This window comes from Gymnoscopelus braueri (genome assembly GCF_963280865.1).
Source record: "Gymnoscopelus braueri genome assembly, chromosome: 19".
Taxonomy (NCBI): Eukaryota; Metazoa; Chordata; class Actinopteri; order Myctophiformes; family Myctophidae; genus Gymnoscopelus; species Gymnoscopelus braueri.
Window position 1 is genome coordinate 41,480,930 of NC_137621.1, and position 21,211 is coordinate 41,502,140.

Here is a 21,211-nt window from a genome sequence, read left to right on the forward strand (position 1 = left end):
GTAAAAGTACAAAAGTATTTTGATATCAAAATGTAGCCTACTTAAAGTACCAAAAGTTAAAGTACAAACATTTTTGAAAATAGCAGATCTACAAGCGCTTTGTAGATCGGCTATTTTCAAATAGCCGAGGTTTAAAATAGGGCTAAAGTGGTTAATGTATGTTTTATATAATTTAATAATTTATATCTGCAAAGTAACTAGTAACTAAAGTTTTAAAATAATTGTAGTGGAGTAAAAGTATAATATTTGCCTCTGAGATGTAGTGGAGTAGAAGTAAAAGTATAGACAATTGGAAACACTCCAGTAAAGTAAAACCAATACCACTGATGGTAGGCCTACACGAGTGATTCAACGCAGTTATATGTTAAGCATTTGTTGTTAGTAGTGCTTTTCAGAAAGCATGTGTAGTCTGTTCAGACAGTGTGTCAAAAATGGAAGATGGATAATTGACTACTTTATTATATTCCATTATGAGCTACAGTATTACTACCCTAGATCAGTGTGTCTCAACCTTTTTAATCTCAAGGACTCACAGCTCAACATTAGGCCACGGTGGACCCCCACCATTTGATATGATTATTTATCACTGGGACCCCATTCCACACTGTGAAATCCTCATTTAACTCAGCGTGTACAACCAAATGGACCTGTAAGCGTCCGTTTGGGGACCCCTGGGGGTCCCAAGACCCCACACTGAGAGCCAGTGCTCTGGGTTATGTTGATAAGCAAGCACTTGTCCGTTGGTTCTCAAAGTGGGGTCCGGGGACCCCCAGGGGTCCTTGGGGGGGGGGTTCCAGGGGGTCCCCAGCAAAATGTGTTAATATAGCATCACAATGATTTTAACCACTTTATCCTTTTATAATTTGGCTATTCAAAAATAGCAGATCTACAAGCTCGTAGCGCGGCACCGAGTGCCGCGCTACGAGCTTGTAGATCTGCTATTTTTGAAAAATCGTGAAAATGTGTGCAAATCTTTGAATATAATATTTTTTGAAGCGAACATTTGTAACTCAAATCTTTGCTTCTGGGGGGTCCCTGGAACTAAAAAAAATTACATGGGGGTCCGCGGCCAAATACATATCATTTTGGGGGGTCCTTGACAAGAAAAAGCTTGAGAACCACTGCACCAGTCTACATACATAAGGGATTCTGTCTCACACTATACTGTAGTTTTGCTCACATTAGAACAATGCATTCAGAATCAAAGTGTCCCTTTAAGCACTGATCTGTTTTGACACACCGGTATTTGTGTTACACTATAGTATTACATTTCAAGTATTACACCATTTCATACGCAGCATGATACATTTTAGAGCTATTTCCAGTACCGGTGAGTCACTATAAGAAACGGGAACGTCTCCCTCCTGATCCTTAAAAGCACCATGTCTCTGAGGATTAAGAATGTTGTCATTATGTTTTAGGTGTCACAACACAGCACATGTTGTCTCTGACATGGGGTTATGTCATTTGTGGGAGGCAAAGGGTATACTAGCCAGGTGAGCAACTACTTTTTCAGAATAGGTGTCGCCAGGACATGTCCCCAGCTAAATGACTGATAGTTCATCTTCACCGTTATGTCATGTTCAAGTAATATACAACCATTTCTATCAGAGTAAAAGTGCAGACAGTAAATGACCAAATGACAGACCATATCAGACAAAATCATGCCTAACAATACAATGGTCTTGGAATATGGGTTCAGAGATAGAATTCTTATCAAATGGGGGTCTGCGACTGCAGCCCAATGCATATAAAATTGGGGGTCGTTGAAATTAAGAGGGTTGAGATTTTTTTTGAAAATGTGTCCTAAATAGGGACACAAGGGTTAATGTGGTTAACATCGACATTGACTATCAAACCATGTAATGGGCCAACCTCCCACAGTTTGTTTTTTGGGTGTCATCTCCATAAGATGGCATATCTGACGGAATTGACATCTGACGGAGTCTGACGGAGTGCTATGTTTTTTTCATTCCACAGCACAGTCGTATTGTGTTGACAATTTATTTTTCAAAGTTGCTTTGGTTCTACTAATGCTAATAGAATTGCACTTTTTTTAATGTATTTTTTTTATTGTTTTTTGTTTGGATTTAGAAGGACTGATGGAGTTCACATGTTATGGTTGGGACACACCAGATAGTAATATTATTTAGTGCATTTATCAAAAAATAAAAGCTTACCAGATTGTTGACCAGATTCAAATATGAATCCTTGTCTTAGACAAGGCTGTTTTCTGGCAGAGTGCAAGTTTAGATGTAAAAGAAAACAGAAACCAGACCAAAACATTGTATACATTTTATGTAATTCACATATATAATTATTGTAACTTTTTTTCTCAGTTACAAACCCGTAAGGGGCCATTTGGAACCCCCTCAAGGAGCCATGAGGGTCCCTGGACCACACTTTGAGACCCATGGTGTAGCAGAGTGTTTCCAGTGAGCCAACATGCACAATATCAGCACCCTGACTCTGTTTGACCAGAATAGAGCTTTAATTAGTATAATTGGTAAGACCTGTGTCTGCATGTGAAGGAAGTAGCTAAGGAAGAGGCCCAATGTCTTTCCAATATGGCTGCTGTGCATAGAGCCTATCAGTGTCTGGTTGGATATCTCTTGGACACTGATTAATGTTGGGAGAGAATTGACATTTCATTGATAACCTGTGTTTGGAGAAGGTCAACTCACTGTCTGTATAGCCACTGGATCTCTGTTGTTGTTGAAGTGTGTGAGACTGTTGGAATGTGAGAATGTCAGGCAGCAATTAAGTTTAAAAATAAGGGAGTCTTGGCTTTTTAATCATTGTTAACCAAAGGTAACGAGGTTGTCTGTGCATGAATGGACAATTGGTAGATGAGCAACAGGTGAGCTGGGTTTGAATTAATAATTAATTTGAACTAACTAGCCCCATTACAAACACCATCCTGTCCACGCACACACACACACACACACACACACACACACACACACACACACACACACACACACACACACACACACACACACACACACACACACACACACAGTGATCAGAGCTGTAATGCCCATGATCATGATCTGACTTAGTGTAATCATTTCCTGCTTCCAAACCATATACCAATGCTGCCCTCATGTGGACAAAATATGTCACAACAAAGAGCCATGGCCTATTTAAACACAGGACTGTATTATCTTTCACACACAAACCCCAAATGTGACTAGATTGACACATAATCATGAATGTATAATAAAACATACAGTTTTCTTTTTCTTTTATTAAAGATGCACATTGACCCATTCAAACTTGCAGTGCAGGGAATGCGTTGGATTAGTGCAAACAGCCCAGTGTATGTTGACGATGCCCTGAGTCCAGTGGTGGAAAAAGTACTCAAATGTTTTACTTGGTATGGTATCAATACTGCAATGTAGAAGTACTCTGTTACAAGTAAAAGACCGGAATTCAAAATCTTAACCACTTAAACCCCACATGGATAACCGGAGTCCCTCGGGCTCAATACTAGTATGTTTTCTGTTATTGTGGGGAAAGCTTTCGCTGAAAATAGCTGATCGATCTGCTATTTTCAGCTAAAGCTTTCCCCACAGTACAGATGATGCTGCATGGGGTTGAAGTGTTTAAGGTTTCTCAGCTAGACTGACCCGGAGCAAAGCCCCAAGGGTGCTGGTAAAGTTTACCAATACCGGGTCATCGGTGTTAGGAAAGAAAGCTCACACACAGACAAGCCAGTTTGAAATGTTTAAAGCTGTAGTACTGAAGACCAGTGGTTCTCAACCTGTAGGTCGGGGTCCCCACATTTTTTTTTGGGGGGGGGTGGGGAGGGGGGGGGGGGGGGGGTAACCAACATACTATAATATAAAAACTGGTCAAACATTGGCCAAATTGCGAAATAACATAAGAAAGAGGCAAAAATGGTGACGTGCTTGTCAGCGTGGGGGCCTCCCAGTTCAAATATGATTCTTTTTGGGGGGTCCCCAGTTCAAATATGGTTATTTTGGGGGGTCCCCAGTTCAAATAGGATTATTTTGGGCGGTCCTCACTTCAAATCTGATTATTTTGGGGGGTCCTCACTTCAAATATGGTTATTTTGGGGGGTCCTCACTTCAAATATGGTTATTTTGGGGGGTCCCCGGTTCAAATAGGATTATTTTTGGGGGTCCTCACTTCAAATCTGATTATTTTGGGGGGTCGAGAAGACTGTTGTAGACATACATTGCTTGTTTGTTGTCTGTGTCCAACAGCTTCAGCAGCAAAACAAGCAAAACTGAAGAGAACTCTTTGATGAATAAGATAAAGGGGTAAATGTGTCGTTATGTAGCAGCCAGTAACAGGATACAGATGTCGATAGAGTCAAAATAGAAGCAAGAGGCGTTTATTCTAGGTTGAAAATGTTAATCTGTCAAACTGCAAAGCACAACTAAATCAATATAATTGTAATACATATCACAGTCTCTGAGCAGGGGTTCTGCAGTGCATTAAGTACAGTAGCCAGTGTTGCCAGATTCTGTGAGAGAAACAAGCAACCAGGTCTAGGAAAACCAGCCCAAAAGAAGCGACTATGGGCCACATGAGTAGCCTACTTTAACATGTATATCAGCTATTTGAAAATAGCAGATCTACAAGCTCACAACGCGTCGCGATGCGACGCGTTGTGAGCTTGTAGATCGGCTATTTTCAAATAAAATTTTGCGGGGAAATTATAATAAGCAGATCTGGCAACCCTGACAGTAGCCTATATCTGTGCAAAACAAAATAGATGTTTTTTATTGAGATGGATTGGAATCGGATGAACAATTTAACCGCATGAACCCCATGTTCATGTGGCTCCCTCAGGGCTCTATGGTAGTGTGTATTTTCTGTTTTCTGTTATTGTGGGGGAAGCTTTCGCTGAAAATATAAAAGCTTGTCGATCTGCTATTTTCTGCAAAGGCTTTCCCCACAATATGGACACTGGGGTTAAAGTGGTTCGAATCAAATGGCAGACAAGTATAGTTTTCAGGTTGTCAGTCTAATGACTGGGAATAGTGTGCAGTGATATTGATCAACTATTAATTATTTTAACTAGATGTCAGGGCCAGGGCAGATATGCTTATTATAATTTCCCAGCAAGATTTTATTTGAAAATAGCCGATCTACAAGCTCACAACTGGCCTCTCCTCTCCTCTCGGCTCCGTGTGGAGGTGTCCATGCTCTTCTGAAGTCTCTGTCCTTTTTTTGTGGTCCTTTTACGCTTTACTCTCTTGCTTTTGCAGCGTGTTGCGTTTCGATGTTCTCCTTGCGCTTGGCGTCTCGGGTCCGACGGCCCAGAGATGGTTTTCTTTTCCGTTTTCTTTTGTCATTTATAGTAGACCTTAGTAATAGACTTCCTGTATCTGGTTGCTATGGCAACCTGCCAGATCAGGCTGAGGGTCTGATAGGCAAATCAGAGAATCAATCAAGCCGAGAGTCTGATCACTGATCGAGGTGGGTCACTCTGCACACACGTCATGCGAAGTCCGGCCCCTCTGGCCTCTCCTCTCCTCTCGGCTCCTCTCCTCTCCTCTCCTCCCTCCCCGCTTTGCTTTGCGGCCCTAATAGCCCTCATGTGATAAAGAGGTCAGACTTCCTGTATCTGGTTGCTATGGCAACCTGCCAGATCAGGCTGAGGGTCTGATGGGCAAATCAGAGAATCAATCAAGCCGAGAGTGTTATCACTGATCGAGGTATGCCTAAAACATAGCCAGAGCTCTGATCAACAGTCTGTGGCGGGTCTTGGAGGCATGTGGAGTGATGCTTGCGAATCCCGGACGAACTTTCTGAGCTTTTGTCAATTATATAGTAATAAGATATATATTTTTTGCATTCTATAGCAGAAAAGAAAAGAAAAAACATCAAAGCTTCTAGTTTGAGTTAAGAGTCAAAGATGGAGCATAATACAGTACCAACTGCAGCCTCAGTACAAGACATTGATCGCTCGCTCGCTCGCGCGCACACGCACGCACGCACGCGCGCACGCGCACGCACACACGCGCACGCGCACGCGCACACACACACACACACACACACACACACACACACACACACACACACACGCACACGCACGCACACACACACACACACACACACACACACACACACACACACACACACACACACACACACACACACACACACACACACACACACACACACACACACACACACACACACACACACTCACACACACACACACACACACACACACACACACACACACACACACATGCGCACTTATTCTCAGCCAACTGCTCATCTGCCCATGTATGTTGCACGAGACAGCGGTTGTAGAGAATGACATCATTGAAATCTGATGCCTCACCCAATTATACCTTTTTCCATCTCTCTCTCTGTCTCAATCTCTCTCTGTCTCAATCTCTCTCTCTCTCTCTCTCTCTCTCTCTCTCTCTCTCTCTCTCTCTCTCTCTCTCTCTCTCTCTCTCTCTCTCTCTCTCTCTCTCTCTCTCTCTCTCTCTCTCTCTCTCTCTCTCTCTCTCTCTCTCTCTCTCTCTCTCTCTTAGTCTCCCTCTCTGTCTCTATATCTACTGTATATCTGATATACAGTAGATATAGATACGGTTGGCCTATGTTTATATGTATAATATGTATGTATGTATGTATGTATGTATGTATGTATGTATGTATGTATGTATGTATGTATGTATGTATGTATGTGTATGTGTATGTGTATGTGTACTGTATGTGTATGTGTATGTGTATGTGTATGTGTATGTGTATGTGTATGTGTATGTGTATGTGTATGTGTATGTGTATGTGTATGTGTATGTCTGTCTGTCTGTCTGTCTGTCTGTCTGTCTGTCTGTCTGTCTGGTCTGGTCTGGTCTGGTCTGGTCTGGTCTGGTCTGGTCTGGTCTGGTCTGGTCTGGTCTGGTCTGGTCTGGTCTGGTCCGGTCCGGTCCGGTCCGGTCCGGGCCGGTCCATCCATCTATCTATCTATCTTATCACTCAACAAATAATCTTTCAGTTTATGCTTGTTCTTCATTCATGATATGAAACTATTTAAACTATTCATCAAGTTCAACACCTTGTCAGTAGAAAGTTCAATCATGTTGGAGGTGGTATAGGAACTGAAATAGATGATCCCCAAGATAGAAGTTTAAAAAAATAAAATAAAATAAAATAAAATAAAATAAAATAAAATAAAATAAAATAAAATAAAATAAAATAAAATAAAATAAAATAAAATAAAATAAAATAAAATAAAATAAAATAAAATAAAATAAAATAAAATAAAATAAAATAAAATAAAATAAAATAAAATAAAATACATTGTCGGGGTAATATTTAAATAAATAACTTATTCTGAGATGGGAGCTGCAGTTGAAACTAAAGTCCCTCGAATGCAGTTGCAATACGTCACCTATGGCAGAGTGTAGTGCTGATAAATAGCAGATCTACAAGCTGTGTGCTTGTAGATCTGCAATTTTCAGCGATTGAATGACGCCGTAGTGTGGCTTTAACTCACACACCCCTCCTTGGGAAAAAGTCAATGACATCACTGCGCGGAGAAGCCAATGAACGAGCAGCATGCCCCAAGCCGAGAGTACTATGCGTGTGTGTTCGTCATGTAGATTGTGTGTGTGTGTGCAGTTGTTGGTTTGTTGTGTGCGTGTGTATGTGTGTGAGTGTGCGTGTGTGTGAATGTGTGTGTGCGTGGCCGTGGTGTTGGATGCGTGTGAACAAGTTGATTACAGTTTTTTTTTTTTTTTTTTTTCCTGATCATTCTTTTACAAAAATCACGTTTTTTTGTCATTTGAAGTAAAAGTCTGGGGGAGTGAGATCTGAGACTGATCACCCGGGTTGAGAGCGACCTTTAACGGACACGATCGCAGCGAAAAAACTCCCCAGGAACGCTCAACAACAACAAGCCACTGATCACTTGATCACTTGATCACTCGATCACTATGATCACTGCCCGGGCAGGGCAGCCAAAAAAAGATACGTATACACGCTTATCACGCTGTTACAACGCTGTTATAACGCTGTTATGACAAAGTAACGGATTTTCAACAAGACATTTTCTCTATGTAAACGAGGTCGGATCACGGATTGCTTGCATGTGGCCGACAAAAGTACAATCGGCTGCCTTTACAGCACTTTGTCCAAGAGAGCTGTTTCATATTTCCTTTGGTATGATGTTTTGAGCCTGTGTGTTACAGATATCAGGCTGATTATGGCTGTTTTGCGGCAGTGATCAGAGTCCTGCATGCCTTTTTTTCTTATTTATTTTTTTACGTGCGAAGAAAGAAAGTTGTCAATTTTTAAATGAGTTGATTGTGTGGTTGTCACCTGGCTTCAGCCCAGTTTAAGAGCAAAAGCAACAGAACAACTGTAAGAGGATCATAAGCCATACAAGCTGATAGTCAGGAGGGAGGAAAACAATGCTGAAGACCTTGACTAAGAAGTTGAGAAGACACTCACTGAATGAGATTCACCCCTTTCAACTTAAGGTAAGTTATTTGGATGGGATATAGCCCAGTGTTTCTCAAACTTTATCATTTCAAGGACCCCCCCCCACAACTCTGAGAGTTACAGACCAGGTAAGGGTCCATTTGGAAGCCAGAGAGTCCACTGTTATAGCCTACAGTAGGCTAGAATAGATCAGTGGCTCTCAAGCCTTTTCATGTCAGGGACCCCCAATAACACGTAGGCCTGTTTGGCCTTGGACCCCCCCAACTGAAAATTACAAGATGTGTGTTGTTAAAGATTTCACAGTTTCCCCCAAGATCTTTTGGAAAATATTTTTCAAATAGCCTTATGCATCATAGGTTTAAATTGTATACAACTTCTTTGGATGCTATATTAGCCTATTAACTCGTTTAGCCGAGGACCCCTTGGAACCTCCTCAAGGACAGGCTGGGGGTCCCCGGACCCCACTATTTGAGAACCACAGGGAAAAGATCTTCATTTCATTGCTGCAGCGCAATCAACTCATATAATGAGCTCTCATTGTCAGCAGCAGCCACATGTCACATAATAAAACAAAAGAAGATGACCATGCCAGTGGAAGGTGTGTTTATCTTTGCCTTGTGATTTTAAGGCTATATAGACGTATTACACTAAGGCCATAGACGTTATTACATTAAGGCCATAGACGTTATTACATTCAGGCCATAGACATTATTACATTAAGGCTATATAGACGTTATTACATTAAGGCTATATAGACGTTATTACACTAAGGCCATAGACGTTATTACATTAAGGCTATATAGACGTTATTACATTAAGGCTATATAGACGTTATTACACTAAGGCTATATAGACGTTATTACACTAAGGCCATAGACGTTATTACGTTAAGGCTATATAGACGTTATTACATTAAGGCTAGGCAGACTTCAGTGTATTCTCACTATGATCATTGCATTGGCCTTGAATGAAAGTGTTTGTAAGAGTACTGTGTGCACGCACGCACGCACGCACGCACGCACGCACGCACGCACGCACGCACGCACGCACGCACGCACGCACGCACGCACGCACGCACGCACGCACGCACACATAAACACACACTCACAACAAGTCTGGAGCATCTGAAATAGTCTGTGTTTTGGAAGTATGTGTTGTGTTCTTCTCAGGGAGTGTATACGCCTTCCAAACCATCTATTACGGTGGTATAAAAAGGAATTATACTACATGCCTTTTTGTAGCCAGACATTTGCAAGAGGAATGCACCGAATTATACAAACAATGCAGTGAAAACATGAATTATACCATTTAAACATACTCTCTCATTCACATACACAAACACAAACACACACACACACACACGCACACGCGCACGCACGCATACACACACACACACACACACACACACACACACACGCACACACGCACACACGCACACACGCACGCACACGCACACACATTCGCTTACACAATTTATTACACATCTGTTTCTCCTCAGAGGGGAAATGTGGAGTTTTTGTGTGTGTCTCTATACAGTAATGTCTCCACATTATGTTGTTCAAAGTGCTTTTGTACGCATGCGTGTGTGACACACACACACACACACACACACACACACACACGCACGCACGCACGCACGCACGCACGCACGCACGCACGCACGCACGCACGCACGCACGCACGCACACACACGCACGTTTGTGAGTGCTGTGTGCGGTCTTTGTGTGTGTGTGTGCATGGGGAAGCTTCATAACTTCAGCATATGTAATTACACAGGATGGATATCCAGTCTTAAAAAAACTAAGTTTAGTAAAACTTAAGGAACTAGAGTTTTCTCGACCCCCTCTGACAATACATGATGGGGGGTCAACTTAAGTCCCTAACAGTTGTTTTCTGAATGTGTTTACGGCTCTGTTTTGCATAAGGCCCTTTTTTGTCGGCAGAAGGGTGTATTCACTGTATTGCATTGCATTGTGGTATGGGTCACTATAACTTGCCCCATCCACACTACCTTTGTGTGCCAACCAGTTGGGGAGTTGCACACAGGAGCCATTTTGTGCCACAGCGGGCCGAGTTCAATGGCCTTGCTAAGGATACAGGTGGAAGTGTGCCATCTCCACTCTCTGGCTCTGCTGTTTATTTATGTGTTAAGTGGGGTCCGGAGTCACCCACAGGCCGTGTTGCGATGGATTGTGAGCTTCTAGAGCTGCTATATCTTTTTTTTACAAGTAAAATAAAATAAAATAAACTGGAAGAAATTGAAACATTTGGAATACGCTTTAAAACGTTTAACGATATAAATCTGCTCTTACTGTATATGTGGGACCCCGGCACAAAATCTTTGCAGATGATGGGGGTCCGTGGCATAATAATGCATAACCATTTCGGGGTCCTTGAGATGAAAATGTTTGAGAACCATTGATTTTACATGCTGTGCAGCTAACCAATCGGACTCCCCCCCCCAGTATATGTAAGCCATTAAGATGGGGAAAGCATCCATGTCATTTTAAATTTCTTTGGCTATTCAAAAATAGCAGATATACAAGCTCATAGCGCGGCACCGAGTGCCGCGCTATGAGCTTGTAGATCTGCTATTTTTGAAAAATCGTGAAAATGTGTGCACATTTTTGAATATATATATATTTTTAAAGCGAACATTTGTAACTCAAATCTTTGCTTCTGGGGGTCCCTGGAACAAAATATTTTGAGATGGGGATCCGCAGCGAAAATTACGTGTTCCTTGACATGAAAAAGTTTGAGAACCACTGATATAGCAACAAAAAAAAAACTGTTCGGATTTAGAAGACATTTGTAGAATCGGCCTCAGGTCTTAATGGGATGTGGCTATATAGTGTGAAAATAAAGGGAATTGTATGCAAACAGCATGGCCTGCATCCTACCTTGGTGTGGCACACATGGAAAACTACCGGTATGTCAGTAAGTTCTGCATCCCCAATGGCTTCCACAAAGAGAGGCAGCTGACAAAACCCCCGGCGCTGTAAAAAAAAATCCCCGTGTTCATTTAAACTCTGACGGTGTACAAAATGGAACCATTTCAGAGTTAAACGAACACTGAGGGTTTATGCGGTGCGTTTATGAAGTAACTTAGACTAACCATAGTGGTATGCAGCTGTCATTTCTTCCAAACAAACTCCTGATTAAATCAACACAGCAGTTGTGAAAAATGGGGGATTTCTGTCTTCCTCTGCAAGGTAGCAGCGCTAAGCACTGTAAACCAAGCTACCATCCTGTATATACCATTGGTTCTCAAAGTTGAGTCCGGGGACTCCCCAGCAAAATGAGTTAATGTAGCGTCACAATCATTTGAACCACTTTAACCATATTTTATACTTTGGCTATTCAAAAATAGCACCATTGATTTTACATGCTGTGCAGCTTACCAATAGAGTACAGAAGTCCTGACGTCACTCGTTCATCCCCAGGTTCGTCAGGAGGGGCATAACATTGGGTCATCTTAGAATCGTCTCATATAAGAATTGTGGTCCAAAAATAAACAAACTGTCTCGGCGATATTGTCAGGAGGTTCTGTATCGTTTATGGTAGTCAGTCACTTATATTTGATACAGTCTGTTTCTGGCGAAAATTTTACTAATTCGGCGGAAGTAACATTAGCGTTTTCTCACCGTCAGGTGATGCTTCATATTCATAAGAGTAAAACCGCCGGGGTCATTTGTTTATTTTTGGAACACAGTTCTTATTTGACGCGATATTAAAAACGTCTATGGGGATTCAGAATGGGGGTGAGTCGAACTGACTTGTCTTCAACCAGTGTGTTGTTTTACAATTGACAATTTAGGCCTTTAGCTCATTTGTCAACTAGCTGCTCTTATATATGTCGTACAGAATTTACTGTATGTCGTTTTCAAACATCTTCATCTCAAGGACTCCCAAATGGATTATGCATTTGGCCACAATCTCCCATTTGGAATAGATGTTGTGCCAGGTACCCCCATAGAAAGATCTACAAGCTCACAATGCGTCTCAGCGATACAGACTGAGCTTATAGATACAGCTATTTTTGAATAGCCGAAAAATGCAATAGGACATTACGGGTTTTAAACTGTTCCTCATTTTGCTGGGAATCCCCCAGAACACCCGCGAGGGCCCATTGGGGGGTCCCCGGACCCCACATTGAGAACGATTGCTGTAGTTATTGTAAGGTGTGTCTTATCCTTCCATGGATCTCATGAATGAGGGAAATGGAAAATGCAGTGATTTTATTTTTGTTTTGTTCAAAAGCGGTGCGGTTCTTCAGAGGTTCTTTACTTGTGCTTAATTTCAGACGAATAACATGATACACCACATTTATTGGTGTAATATTCTATGCATCTGTGTGTAGTTGGCGACTTTTGGCCTAACTTTGACCCTAACCTATTTTAACCCATTAAGACCTGAAGCCGATTCTACAAATGTCTTCTAAATCCCAAAATATTTCTGAAAAACGTATGTCTCTACATCAGTGGTGCTCAAACCTTTTCATGTCAAGGACCCCCAAAATGATATGAATTAGGCCGCCGACCCCCATCTCAAAATATTTAGTTCCAGGGACCCCCCAGAAGCAAAGATTTGAGTTAAAAATGTTCGCTTTAAAAGAATATATATATTCAAAGATTTGCAAATTTTCACGATTTTTCAAAAATAGCAGATCTACAAGCTCATAGCGCAGCACTCAGTGCCGTGCTATGAGCTTGTATATCTGCTATTTTTGAATAGCCAAAGTGTAAAATAATGCTTTTTAGCTCAAATAAAAAACTATACAGTACAAACCTAAATAATCATCAATTATCTATAATGAGTAATAATCAATCATTCGTTTGTACTGGAGAGGTGACCGTGTTCACCTGAATACGCTCCCCACTGATTACATGTAGCTACTTTCTGGCAATAACCAAAGTTTCCTCATTTCCTTCAGAAGGAAAAAATGGAAGGGTTTCCCTGCCTTCATGTTTGAAGCAGTATTTCCGGTGGGAGATTCAATGCCAACGACCGTTGCAGATGGCGTTGCCAGATTGTGTGAGAGAAATAAGCAACCAGGTCTATGAAAACAAGCCCAACAGAAGCAATATACATAACATCAGCTATTTGAGCAGCTTGTAGATCTGCTATTTTCAACAACTGGTTTAAAATACATAAGTAAGCAAGCCCAAAATAAGTAACTACACTTTAGAAACAAGCCCAAAAAAAAACGCAACCGGCAACTAACTAGCAATATTTACAAGCGACTTTCCAGAAAAATAACCCGAAAGTCGCTTATAATAAGCGGACATGGCAACACTGGTTGCAGTGTAGTTTTCAAGTCTGGTCTGACCGTGGTATATTTCTGCTCCTGAGAGCTCGTACGCTAAATGAATACTATTTACACAAGTCTAGGATGGAGATCCCTTTTTGAGTGCTACAGTAGGAAGAGCAAAGCTGCACCGTGACCCTGCAATGGGTTTGCATGAGTGTGGGAGTTTGTCAGAGGATGAGGGGAATGCGTTCATGTCAGTGTGTAGGACAGTGCTGTGTGTGTTCGTGTGTGTGTTCGTGTGTGTGTGTGTGTGTGTGTGTGTGTGTGTGTGTGTGTGTGTGTGTGTGTGTGTGTGTGTGTGTGTGTGTGTGTGTGTGTGTGTGTGTGCGTGTGTGTGTGTGTGTGTGTGTGCGTGTGCGTGTGCGTGTGTGTGTGTGAACTGGACAGCCTGTAGGCCTGTATACACTGACATTGCGAGTTCCAAGATTTCCATTGATCCAGCTTAGCAAGCTGCTCAGCGAATGGCGAGTGAGTGACAAGGATTTCATTCAAGCGCTCCTGACACACTAACATGCAGCAGCCATTCTCACTCCAGGCAGTTCTTCATTTGACCCATCAGCTTGTCTCTCCTGCTGTGATCCTCATTAACCCAAATAAGACCTGAGGCCCGATTCTACAAATGCTACAGTTCTACAAACTTTTTTGTGCCAAGGACCCCCAAATATATAGCGATATTAAGTGAATTGACCACTTTCAACCTGTTGTCCCTGTTTGAGGCATTTCATTATAGGTGAAAATTCTCACAAATAACCCCTTAAAAAAAGTTTTTTTATTTAAAAGCTCAATCGAGAGCTCAACATGACACCATGACTTTCATGTGCTGCACATGTTTTTTTGTAAGCTAGCTACTAGGCACCAGACACTTGGGAAGTAAGCCATCCATTAGTGCAGTGGTTCTCAAACCTTTTCACGTCAAGGACCCCTAAATTGATATGTATTTAGCCGCGGACCCCCATCTCAAAAATAGTTTGTGAGGGACCTCCAGAAGCAAAGATTTTAGTTAAAAAATGTTTGCTTTAAAAATATACATTAAAAGATTTGCACACACTTTCACAATAAAAAAAAAAGTGTGTTGTATTGTCACAGAATCCATTGACTCGATTAGGAACTTTCTGAACGCACAGCAGCCATATTGTAAAGAAATTAGGCCCCTTCCTTACTTCCTTCACAGGTGTTACCAATGATACTAATGAAGGCGCTGTCCCATTCAGTGTAGCACAGTGGTTCTGAAACTTTTTAATTTCAAGGACCCCCATAACTCTCAGAGTTACGCATCCGTAAAGGGGCCATTTGGAACCGCCTCAAGGAACCATGAGGGTCCCTGGACGGGCCCCACTTTGAGACCCACTGGTGTAGCAGAGTGTTTCCAGTGAGCCAACATGCACAATATCAGCACCCTGACAACACCCCTGTGTTTGACCAGAATGGAACAGAGCCTTCATTAGTATCATTGGTAACACCTGTGAAGGAAGTAAAGAAGAGACCAATTATTTCTTTACAATACGGCTGCTGTGCGTAGAGCCTATTCCCCCATTCAACATCCACATTTACTGGGCAGATGTACATGCAAATTCTACAATGCATTTTGTCATACGGTCTTATATGACAAAGTAGGAATTAGGCTTAAGTCTGTGGTGGAAGGTTGGTTGGGCAGTTGGATGCTATTTGTCTGAAGACCTGCTGTACTGGCTCCTGCTAACACGTGTCTCTCTTGCTTTTAGTGTCATTTATTACACTTTAGTGACAATTATGAAGTGATTGTATGTCCGCACATCCAAAGCCAGGTGCCGGGTGAAAAATAATCAAATAGAAAAGGGGAAACAACTAGACTCTGCTACACACTACTGCTACAACAACATTCAATACATCAAATGATCTTCATCTGGTAATTACCTTTAGGCTTCCTCTTCCACTTATTAAATGCTACAGCATATGACATAATAACTAAGTTACAAACATGCGACAGTACAATGACATACACTCTATGCCTGTATATAAAGAGTGCCAAATCTCATACCAGACAATACACATACACAGTTTAACAATCATTTATCAAAATGGTGATGATCATTCATGAACAGAAAAAGTCCAGTCCATAGTCCACAAAGCCTAGCTCATATTTTATGGAAAATATAAACGATTACAGCATTGCCTCACAACGTTTATTTTGATTGGCTGAAGTTGATTTGATTTAAGGTGGGGCTGCCTCATAGTCGATTAATTGATTAATTGGTTTAAATCAGTTAGGTCGACCAAGACTTTGTTAGTTAATTAGTTTAATGCTTTTTCCATGCACACTATCATGTAAACTCTAGATATAATATATTATATAACCCTTTAATTCTGCCAAACTATAACTTTCATAGTCGTGTGAATTGCAGTTCTTAACCTCACCGACCTGAAAAGGCAGGTGTCTGTGTGATGCAGCAGACACAATTTGACTGATTTGTTGATTCCATCAACTAACCGAACACTGAACACCACAAGAGACATTGCTGCTTAACCACTTGTCCCTGAATCTGGGGGTGAACATTCTGCGAACTTTGCCAAAATCTACAAGCTTGTAGATGGGCTATTTTTGGCTAAGAGATTTTGTGTGGAGTGGACCTTGTATAGAGCTCTGGGGGATCTCAGTCAACTAAGATAAGGTTGAAATGGGTGAGGTGGAATATCAAATTGGCAGGCCACAGTACAATATATGCAGTATTGTCTGACCAAACCAAAGCCAGATCCGTACTGTACTTTGTCGCACGACGGCGTTGCACACCGAATATAGCCGACCTACAAGCTCACAACACGCCACGGATGAGACGCATCGTGAGCTTGTTGTATAGGTCTGCTACAGTACTTTCAGCGCGCAACGCGGCAGCTCACGGTTAGCATAACAGTAGCAAACTTGCAAATGTGGTCCGACTTCTGTCACAATCTTTAGCAATTGTTTCACAACAATACAAACGTGTGTGTGTGTATAGCGTCGTTCAGTTTTGTTTGCGGTTAAACAGTGGCTCAGTTTCTGAGTCAGCCTCCCAAACAAACACCTTTCAATTTACAGTGCCTCAGTTCCCTTACTCAACAGGTTACCAGGGTATTATCAATACTACTGCTGACCAGTTGAGTAACAAGTCTGTTCCACAATCTGATGAACCACCAGGCACGCACACAGTGGTATGTCACTGGGCCGTAAAAACAAAATAAGAATATGCAAATCTCAACTGGGTGTGTATGTTAAAGGTGTGTGTGTGTATGTACAAGTATTTGAATAGGTTTTTCTCCCATAAAAACAAACTGGCAGGCCGTCAGTCAAGCATGGACTAACTACAGAACATCAACACAAATGTGATTTTTTTTTAAAACACCATACTTAACACATTAAGACCGGGAACGCATCTGTGTCATTCTAGATTACCATTATTTTATACTTTAGCTATTTTTTCAAAAATCATGAAAGTTTTTGCAAATATATATTTTGAAAGCAAACATTTGTAACTCAAATCTTTGCTTCTGGGGGGTCCCCGGAACAAAATATTTCGAGATGGGGTTCAACGACCAAATACATGTAATTTTGGGGGTCCTTGACATAAAAAAAGTTTGAGAACCACTGATATTATTACAGCAACATACGGTTTTCAGAAAACTGTTAGGATTTAGAAGACATTTGTAGTTGTGTCTGTACTGGGCCTGTGCACATTCTTCTTCTGCAAATATCATTACTGCATATTGCAAGGGGCACATGCTGTGGTACAGACACAGCATGTCCGTCAGCAAAAATGAAAGAGAAAAAAAAGAGAGAGCTTTGCATTTGCTATTCGGTGAGGCACAACTGATTTGCTTACTGTTTTAGCAAGGTACTTCAGTTTCTACTAGACTTACAGCCCTGAATAAAAAAACAAACATGTATAAAGCTGTGCCTAACCTGCCTAAAACACAATGGTTCTCGAAGTAGGGTCCGAGAACCCCCAGGGGTTCCAGGGGGTTCCAGGGGGTTCCAGGGGTTGCTCAGGCAAATCATTAAAAACCCTATTTAATACTTCGGCTATTTAAATATATCTCAGACCTGCTGTTAGAAAAAAGAAAAACAAGAATAATAACAATAAAAAGTAAAGAAGTAAATTTACGAATTTTATTTATAATTATTAAATTTTTCTACAAAGCTATTTATTGTAGAGTGGAAAAAATGGGGCCTAATATAGGCTAGAATAACTTTCAGTATAAAATAGGGTTAAAGCAGTTAAACTGATTTTGATCCAACGGTATATATTAACTCATTTTTGCTGGGGACCCCATGGAATACCCTCAAGGACCCCTGGGGGTTCCTGGACCGCACTTTGAGAACCAGTGCCCTAAATAGACCCACCTGAAAAGGGAGGAATGAGTACAACAAAGTAGACGTATGTCAATCCAGACAGTAAATACTTGTGTGCAATATTATCAGAGACTTCTTGCACTTTCTGAGGAAACTGAGATCAGACTTTGAAACGAACCGCTATCCTCGGGGTGTTTGAATGACCCGCACTGACCTCTCATGGATCCAAACATCTAACCGTTTCAGCTCAGAAGAACTGAATTGATTCTGCAGTCAACACAACACAGACTTAGCATTTATTCAATTATTCAATTATTTGTTTACTTTTTCTTTTGTTAACAACTAGTGCTTTCTGGAATGAGATGCGAGGGTTTGTTTTATTTTACAGTTTTAAAAATTTTCAACTAACTAACCCATCTAAAATTGCTGGAGGAGTGGACATAGCTGGAGGAGAATGCAATGGATTCCTCCTATCACTATGTTCACTTTTTGAATGTGAAGAAAATTCTGGAGTAGACCAGCAGGTCAGGCCGAAACGCCAAATAACCCATTAAGATCCGAGGCGATTCTTTAAAATGTTTTCTAAATCCCCCCCCCCCCCCAAAAAAAAAAAGAATTCGAGATTTTTCAAAAATAGCAGATCTACAAGCTCATAGCGCTATGAGCTTGTATATCTGCTATTTTTGAATAGCCAAAGAAACCTAAAGTGACACAGATGCGTTCCAGGTCTTAATGGGTTAATAAAAGCTGCATGTAGAGCCAGAGTGTGCGACACTTTTCCCTTCGCTTTAAGTTTGTTCCCGGGGGTCATCACCTCACCACAGCCTTTGGTGTGCGTTAGCGTTACCTTTCCCGCTGCGCTTGCTGAACGTGAGCATGGGAATCAAGGATGTGTCCTTGACTATAAGATCTGGAGCGTGTTAGTTTAGCCCTGAAAGTGTAATGGAAAAACAGACCTGAGCCATTTGCTGTGCAGCATGTGAACCAAAAGCGCCACAGGTCCATGAGTCTTTCTGAGGGGGTGTTAATGTACACCTGCATTCAACAAAACCATGTTTACCACTTCATCACAAACGTTCACATATACACACACACACACACAACGCCAAGGCATAAGACGCACAATCTACTTGTGTGAGCAAACCCAAAGGACCACCCACCACCATCACCTGGAATGCACACACCCACTTGTATATCAAGCTGGAGAAAAACGGTTTTAACATGACCTTTAAAAGCTAATTATGACAAACGTATGACAACAACTTCAATATTAGAGCACTTATCATCAAGGAGAGGCTGCTAATTTGCTCTCTCTCTGCCTAATAATAGGCTCTATGCACAGCAGCCATATATATCCTTACTTCCTTCACAGGTGTTACCAATGATACTAATGAAGGCTCTGTTCCATTCAGTGTAGCACAGTGGCTCTCAAACCTTTTAATTTCAAGGACCCCCGTAACTCTGAGAGTGTACAAATGGAACCAAATGGACCCTTGCGGGTCCATTTGGTTCCATTTGTACACTCTCAGAGTTACACACCCGTAAGGGGCCATTTGGAACCCCCTCAAGGAACCATGAAGGTCCCTGGACCACACTTTGAGACCCACTGGTGTAGCAGAGTGTTTCCAGTGAGCCAACATGCACACACCGTGACTCTGCTTGACCAGAATGGAATGGAACCTTCATTAGTATCATTGGTAACACCTGTGAAGGAAGTAAGAAGTGGCCCAATTTCTTTCCAATATGGCTGCTGTGCATAGAGCCTATTGTTGGCTGAGATGAAACTAAATAATAAGTAGACGATCCCCCTGGCATTCACCGTTTGCCTTCAGTTTACCCACACACAGGCGTAGCTGGTGCATTCAGGCCGAGGTCAGCAGCAATTGTGTCTGGCAGCCACGCTTCGTACATGTTTCACATGGCAAGGTCCTTAAAAACCCTATATACTTATACTTATACAGTAATTGGTCCCCACTAATGCTCATCATAAGATTGCACTATTTCTGTCTACTCACTCAGTGTCTCATTTTTGGGCTGTAGACAGTTCAGAAACCTGCCTGCCAATGACATCATCGACATCTTCCTGGAAAGTTAGCATACTGAAATAGAAGCCATTGTTCTTGCATTAATTAAAAACCTGTTTGAAATCGTGTTGCCAAATTACCAAACCTGTCTACCGACGATGTCACTGGTAGGCAGGTTTCTGAACTGTCCACAGCCCTCCGCCGAGGCACAGAGGGCGAGTAGAGATAAATGGTGCCATCTTATTAATAACATTAGTGAGGACCAGTTATATGAAGATAGGTTGAAAACAGGTGAAGTGCTCCTTTAACATGGAAGCATATTGCAGAAGAGTCTTGTAAAAACATTTGAGTTGGGAATCATGATAATGCAGTCTGCCCATGTCAGGGCTTTGAAGCCTTGGATCCTTTCTCCTCTTTCCCTCTTTGTGAAGTTGCCAAGAGGAAGAGGAGGCGTGTGTGTGTGTGTGTGTGTGTGTGTGTGTGTGTGTGTGTGTGTGTGTGTGTGTGTGTGTGTGTGTGTGTGTGTGTGTGTGTGTGTGTGTGTGTGTGTGTGTGTGTGTGTGTGTGTGTGTGTGTGTGTGTGCCTCCATGCACACACGAGCACAGATGGCAGCTGCACGGCCGGTCCTCAGAGTGGTAATTACCAAGTGTGATGCACATTACTTAACTCTTAGCATTGCAGTCTGCTGGGTTTCATGGGTTCAATCGAGGAATTGATTTTTTTTTTAAAGAGATAGTGTGGTTCAGGTTACACAAAAAAAAAAGGTTACCGTAGCTTAACAGTTGGCTTCTGAGTAAACACATTAGCTAAAGAAATGCAAGTACGTTTGGTCGTCATTGGAAGCACATCACATTCATGTGTGGTAGTTCAGTTCATGTGTAAAAAAGCAGTGGTGTAAAGTAACTAAGTACATTTACTCAAGTACTGTACTTGAGTACAATTTTGAGGTACTTTTACTTTACTGGAGTATTTCCAGTTGTCTTCTACTCCACTACATCTCAGAGTCAAATATTGTACTTTTACTCCACTACAATTATTTGAAAACTTAAAGGGATATTTCACTTTCAAATAAAATAAACATTAAAAATAAATATTTTAAAAAAATGAAAAAAGTTATGGCAAAATCACGGCCC

At 41.6% G+C, this 21,211-nt stretch overlaps 1 protein-coding gene across 1 annotated transcript in view; it reads left to right on the forward strand.

Annotated features, from left to right (window-relative positions):
• Positions 1-7,635: 7,635 nt before the first annotated feature.
• Positions 7,636-21,211, forward strand: part of LOC308075229 (uncharacterized protein) — a 37,567-nt gene continuing 23,991 nt past the window's right edge. Inside the window, exon 1 of the mRNA XM_080414941.1 lies at positions 7,636-8,477. Coding sequence (XP_080271067.1) covers positions 8,409-8,477 — 69 coding nt within the window. The 5' untranslated portion in view covers positions 7,636-8,408. The remainder of the gene's footprint in view (positions 8,478-21,211) is intronic.